This window comes from Palaemon carinicauda, chromosome 6, assembly GCF_036898095.1.
Source record: "Palaemon carinicauda isolate YSFRI2023 chromosome 6, ASM3689809v2, whole genome shotgun sequence".
NCBI classification, from domain to species: Eukaryota; Metazoa; Arthropoda; class Malacostraca; order Decapoda; family Palaemonidae; genus Palaemon; species Palaemon carinicauda.
In genome coordinates this window covers 34,758,475-34,765,591 of record NC_090730.1, presented here as the reverse complement: position 1 = coordinate 34,765,591, position 7,117 = coordinate 34,758,475, and the positions used below count along the sequence as shown (strand labels likewise).

Genomic DNA, 7,117 nt, shown 5'->3' with positions numbered 1-7,117 from the left:
TACCCGAACCTGTACGCGCTGCCATACCCGATATCGATAGTTTACCAATAAAGGACTTGATGACCAAAGCCGACGCCCTTATGGACAGCCAATTCAACGCCTCCACCCCTGACGAGGAGGATGCCTAATCAACGTTAACCGAAGCTGACGTGAATGCCGTAGGATATACACGCCTACCCCGTGACATGCCGAAGCGGCGACAATGCCACCCACCACCCACCACTCGCTCGCGCCCCAACATATGACTTCTACAGCCACTTACTACCTCCCATCCTCCGCAGTTTTGCTACTACCTCTAGAGATTCGGGGCAACCGCGAAGAAATGTGCCAAGGATTGTCAGTGGCCAAAAAACATGTAAGTAGGCCATCGCTCTCGGCGATGGCCTCTCGTGTTTCTGATCTTTCCTTTTTACATGATGCAGAAACGGCAGTGCGATTTTTGGTAGACACGGGTGCTTGTCATTCTCTTTTGCCAAGAGAACTCTTCAGGACACGACGTAGTCTGTCTGCGTCTGCCGACATCCGCTTGGTAGCTGTCAACGGATCTGCGATACCCTCCTACGGTTACGAGAACCTCACATTATCATTTGGAAACAGTAAATTTAATTGGAAGTTTCTCGTTGCTGACGTCACATTGCCAATCCTCGGCGACGATTTCCACTCTCATTTCCACCTTCTGGTCGATGTTGCCCACCAGCGATTGGTCACCTCAGATTCGTACTTGTCGACACCTCTTCAACCCGCCCCCTCCAGCCTCTCTCTCTACATCAGCGCACCCACGGATGACTACGCCTGCCTCCTCACGTCATACTCGGAAGTTTTAAGTCAAGAACTTCACCAAACGGCCACGGCTCCTGCCAAACACGGTATTTATCACCATATCAAGACGACGTGACCCCCAGTCATCGCAAAATTCAGACGTCTGGCACCGGAACGATTGGCAGCCGCCAAACAGACGTTCGCCGAAATGGAGAAAATGGGCCTTTGCCATAAGGCCTCCAGCCCATGGTCGCCACACTTACACATCGTTCTGAAGGAAGACGACTCCCTCCATCCATGCGGGGATTAAAGCCACCTGAACATGCAAACAGAACTAGGTCACTACCCCCTCCCAAACATCGCCGACGTGACCTCCTACTTGCACGAAGCGAAGGTTTTCTCTAAGCTCGACCACCTGAAAGGGTATTATCAGGTGCTTATGATCACAGAAGGCATCGCCAAGACCGCCATCAACCCTCCGTTTGGTACATACACCTTCAATTACTCCTGTTTTGGCCTTCGTAATACTGGGGCCACGTTTCTACCTCTCATGGATGGCATCTTAGGTAACCTTCCCTTCTGTGTATGTTATATGGACGACATAGTTGTGTTCTCCTCCTCAAAAGAGGAACACCTCCATCACCTGCGCATCGTGCTCGACCGCCAGCAACAAAACAGCCTTGTAGTCTGGTACGACAAGTGTACCTTTGGTGCCAACGAAGTGTCATTTTTAGGGCACCGCATCACTCCTGAAGAAGCCCATCCCCTCCCTGAGAAGGTAGCAGCCGTTTAAGACTTCCCCCCGACCTTCAAAACTCTGCAGGAATTCTTGGGCATGATCAACTATTATCACCGTTTTCTGCCAGCTATTGCCACCACTCTTGCTTCCCTCTACGCCTCCCTTAAGGGCAAGCCAAAGGACCTGAAGTGGGGTCCCCTTCAAGAAGCGGCCTTCTGCAATGCAAAGAAGGCCTTATCAACCGCTGCGGCTCTCACTTTTCCTATCCCACATGCCCTTCTCTGTCTCTCCACCGATGCCAGCGACATCGCTATTGGTGCAGTACTCGAGCAGGTGATCAACGGCTCGCCCCGCCCATTGGCCTTCTTCAGCAGAAAACTGTCCAAGGCAGAATTGGGTTATTCGCCAATTCTTAGAAGGTACACCCTTTGTCATTCGCACAGACCAAATACCTCTGGTGCACACCTTCACTCGACAGTCTGATGCCTGGTCTGCCCGTCAACGCCGACATCTCTCCGCCGTGCCTGAATACAATTGCACCCTTCAATACGTCCCTGGTAAAATGAATCCCGTTGCCGATGCCCTGTCGTTCAACTGGGATCGGATTACGATGCCTTGGCTAAAGCCCAACGACAGGATCCAGAGTATCAAGCATATAGGACATCCTGCACGTCCCTCCGTTGGGAAGACTTCCCCTTCGAAGACCCCAACACCACCCTCCTCTGTAACGTCAGTACAGGTAGACCGCGACCTTGGATTCCTGCTCCCATGTGCCGGCAGGTTTTTTATTTCATTCATGGCCTTTCACATCCCAGTGCAGATGAAGATGAAGTTCATTTGGCACAGCATTTCTAAGGATGCTAAGGATTGGGTCCGTGCCTGTACTTCTTGCCAAAATTCCAAAGTACATCAACACATGGATTCAGGTGTGGGCACCTTTCCTCAACCTCAGCATCGTTTTGCACACATTCACGCCGACGTTGTAGGCCCCCAACCCACATCACAAGGACATCGTTTCCTATTTACCGTCATCGACCACTCCACTCGTTAGCCTGAAGCCATTCCCATGGAAACTGCATCATCTGCCTCATGTACACTTGCCTTACTCTCAGAATGGATTACAAGATTTGGTATCCATGAGCATATTACTTCTGACAGGGGTACCACTTCCACCTCTCAATTGTGGACATCCTTAGCGAATCTCCTGGGCATCACCCTACATCAGACAAATGCCTACAATCCCGCTGCCAATGGAATGGTTGAACGTTTTCATCAGACCTTCAAAGCCGCTTTGATCTCCCGCTGCAAGGATTCCAACTGGTTTACTCAGCTTCCCTGGGTCCTCCTGGGACCAAGGATCACTCCTAAAGACGCCATCGACGTCTCGGCAGCTGAAATGGTGTACAGTTACCCGTTGGTCATCCCTGCCGAATTTTTTCCTTCTGCAACCTCCTCCGACGATCTCCAGCTCATACGTGGGAAAATTTACTTCATGTCGCCAGACTTACAAGCCCCCAGCAAAGCATCACATACTGCCAGACTTGCACTCTGCAACGCACGTCTTCCTACACAACGACAGTAGCAAGCCACCGCTAACGCCCCCTTACACGGGACCTTTCCTTGTGATCCGACGCAGTCCGAAAGCATTCCTACTAAACTTTCGTGGCAAAGAAGACTGTCTCCATTGATCATCTAAAATCTGCTAATCTCCTGCCAGATGACCCGCCTACAGTTCGCCTCTCTAGATCAGGGCGCCCTATTTAACATGTACAGTATGTCATTTTTAGGGGGGGAGTCATATACCAACCGTGTGTCACACGATCGTACATAGTAACTACATTTAATTCTCTGTATATGTTATGCTTGTATCTTCGCTCTCCCCTCACACTAAAAAGAACCTGAAATAACATGTCTCTTTTTCTCACCATCAAATGTTAATCGATGCATGTCTTTTTGAACAGGAAATTTCCTGTTGCACTGAGTTTTTGTATATAAAAGAGAGTGTTCTCAAATAAAGTTACTCAGTTGCTTTCATCCTGTCTTTGAGTCACAACCTTCTCTCGGCTCATCACAATATCTAGACGCTAGTTCATATAGTATACTCTTACATTCTAACAGAATGCCATCCCATTGTCCTTCAGAATCTCACTCAATACTGCATACAAAAGATTAAAGAGTCAGCGTCATGTAGCCCTCTGGTGTTGGGAAACATTATAGATATAATCCGTCTTTCACAGTATATGCCTCAGAAAGCGTTGCTAAAACCACATTTCTTTTTTTTTGTGTACTGTAATATTTCCTCTCTTATGACTCAGATTCGACCAGACACAATGAAATACTGATTGGAAGAAGTTGAACATTCCTGCTTTTTTTAGACTTTAGGATAGCAAAAGTATTCACGAATTATTGTATTATCAAATACTTGTGTATTATGAATTTTGTTATATTATTACGTTCTTAATGTAGTAAATGTTGACATAGAATTCTATAGATTATTATGTACGTGTATTTCATACATGCTAATGCACTGTAATAATATTGATCTCTCTCTCTCTCTCTCTCTCTCTCTCTCTCTCTCTCTCTCTCTCTCTCTCTCTCTCTTTCAAGATAGAAAAATCTGTTTAAGCTTGCCATTGCATGTTTCACATTGTTAAAGTTTTATGCCATTGTTACCCTTAACCATTTATATATGAGCTTGTTATCTCGTATGAATAAAGTCAGTTATATCCAGCTCGTCCTGCCAATGAGACCCTTATATGCCTGCCATATTGGTGACTCCCGGAGGGACCGCAGCCTGCGCACCTTCCCGCTCACCGCTGCATCCTACTCTTTCACAATGCCCCCCAACAAACCAGATTCTATCACCGCCGCATCAATTATACTGTTGTCCTTCGCCAGAAGAGGTTTTACCTGGTTTCAGCATGTGGCAATCCATGAGGACACTTTCCCGGAAATCTCCGTTTGGCTTTGCGACTAAGGAGATGCCACCATAGAGTATGACACTATAAAATCATACATCCTGGAGCAGTACTCATCAATGCCAGCCACCCGTATAACCAAGCTATTTCAACTGTCTCCAAAATCATTGGGGGAGCAGAAGGCTTCGCTTGCCCTCAGGGAAATAACCAATGCCGGTCCCCTGCAACCTACTGCAGATGGTTTTCCTTCGGAAGCGCATCTACTTTGTGCCCTTTGGGTGCAACGCCTACCCAAACCTTGACGTACTACCATCCCCGATATTGATACCTTGCCCAAGAAGGATCTGATGACCAAAGTCAACACCCTTATGGATAACAACTTCACCACCTTTAAGACATCCATCAAGGCCTCCACCTGCCCCATAACAAGCCAGAGCAGTGACAAAGTCGCCCACTACCCACGTACGCCGCCCCTTGCTTAAGCCTCAACCAACTACTTATACAGCCACTTACTAACACCTATCAGCCATATTCAAGCTACTATCAATCCATATTTGAGAATGCTGCGAATAAATGTGTGGACAGTTGTCAGTAGGCCATCAGTTGTGATGGTGGCCTCCCCTGTCACTAATCTTTTCTTTTTACTTGATGCAGGAACTGATGTGCAGTTTTGGTAGACACTGATGCTTGCTACTCCCTTTCACCAATATCACTCTCCAGAACATAACATAGTCATTCTAAGTCTGCTGACAGGCACCTGGTAGTTGCCAACAGATCTGAGATCCCCACACATGGGTACAAGACACTGTGTGTGGAATTCTTCGCCAATTTCTGCCTCCTGGTTGATAGGGCATATCAACATTTAGTCAACGCAGACTCATACTCGTCAACACCTCTTCTACCTGCCCCTTCCAGCCTCACACTCTATATCAGCATACCACAGATACCTATGCCCTCCTCATATCATACCCGGAAGTCCTGTGATCAGAACTTCACCAAACGCCAACAACTCCCGTCAAACACGGCATTTATATCCATATCAATACGATCGGATCCAGCAGTGTTTGCCAGATTTAAAGGCCTGACCTCAGATTGTTTGGCAACCGCTAAAGGAACGTTCACCAAAATGAAAGAAATGGGCCTTTGCTATAAGGCCTCAAAACCATGGTCATCACCCATACACATTGTCCTTAGGAAGGATGACACACTGCACCCTTGTGAGTATTTCAAGTGTCTGAACATGCACATAGAACGGGATCCCTACCTGCTATTCAATATCGCTGTAATTACCTCTTACTTGCACAAAGCAAACGTGTTCTCTACTCTCGACTTCCTGAAAGGGTATTATCAGGTGCTATTCAATGACCTTAGATGTCAGTATGCCTGAAAACTTTAAATCAATCAATCAACCATCCACCCAGAAGATATACCCAAGACTCCCATCATCACTTTAGGCACATATACATTCAATTACTCCTGTTTTCTCCTTCATAATGCTAGGGCCACTGTTACTTAAGGATCTTTCTTTATGCGTATGTTATGTAACGTGGCTGACATACTTGTTTTATCTTCCTCCAAAGAAGAACACCTTCATCACCTACGCATCTTTCTCTACCACCTACAATAGTACGACTTTTTAGTCCTGTATAACAAGTGTACTTTTGGCGCCAACGAAATATCGTTCTTAGGGCATTACATCACTCCTGAACCCGACCTATTCCCTAAGAAGGTATCAGTGATTCTTGCCAGCCATCGCTGCTACTCTTGCCCCTCTCTATGCCTCCCTCAAGGGCAAGCAATAAGACCTAAAGGTGTATCTCCTTCAAGAAGCGACCTGCAACACAATGAATACCCCCATCAAATGCTGCTGCTCTCACTTTTCCTGTGTCATATGCCCCTCTCCTTTTCTCCACCAATCCCCGTGATGTCGCTATTGGTGCAGTATTCGAGCAAGTGGTCAATGGCTCAACCAAGTTTCTTTGCTTTTTTCAGTAGAAAACAGTCCAAGTCGAAATCCAGCTACTTTACCTTCGGCCGCGAATTGCTGGTGGTACATTTTGCTGTCCATCGCTTTCACCATTTCTTAGATGGTACACCCTTCGCTATTTACACAGACTACATGCCATTGATGCACACCTTCACTCAACAGTCCCATGCCTGGTCTGCCCGTCAATGCCAACATCTGTCCACCAACTGCACCCTTCAACATGTCCCTGGGAAAATTAGTCACATTGGCGATGACCTGTCAAGAAACACATTGGCTGCCATTCAACTGGGATTGCTTTACAATGCCTTAGAAGAACCCCAATGAAAAGATCCAAAGTACCAAGCATGCAGAACATCCAGCACATTCCTCTGTTTGGAAGACGTCACCCTTGATGAATCCAACTTCATACTCCTCTGTGACCTTGGTACTGGTAGGTCACAGCCATGGATACCTGCTCCCATATGCCACAACAGGTGTTTGATTTTGATCCATGTCCCCTTACATCCCTCATGACGATCTACTGGACAGCTACTGAAGAGGAAGTCCATTTGGCATGGCATTACTAAAAATGCTAAGGATTGGGTCCATGGTTGTACTTCATGATAAACCTCAAAAGTACATTGACACATGGATTCAGAAATGGCCACCATTCCTCAACTTCTACATCCCATCGAAGCAATCGGACCCCCTACCTGCATCACAAGGACACCATTA

At 46.9% G+C, this 7,117-nt stretch overlaps 1 protein-coding gene across 1 annotated transcript; it reads left to right on the top strand.

The window, feature by feature from the left end:
• The first annotated feature begins 4,763 nt into the window (after window positions 1–4,763).
• LOC137642938 (uncharacterized) lies at window positions 4,764–6,727 on the top strand. The gene is made up of 3 exons (XM_068375803.1): window positions 4,764–4,878; window positions 5,181–5,767; window positions 6,044–6,727. The coding sequence occupies exons 1-3, from the start codon at window positions 4,764–4,766 to the stop codon at window positions 6,725–6,727; spliced, it is 1,386 nt and encodes a 461-aa protein (XP_068231904.1).
• The last annotated feature ends 390 nt before the right edge of the window (window positions 6,728–7,117 follow it).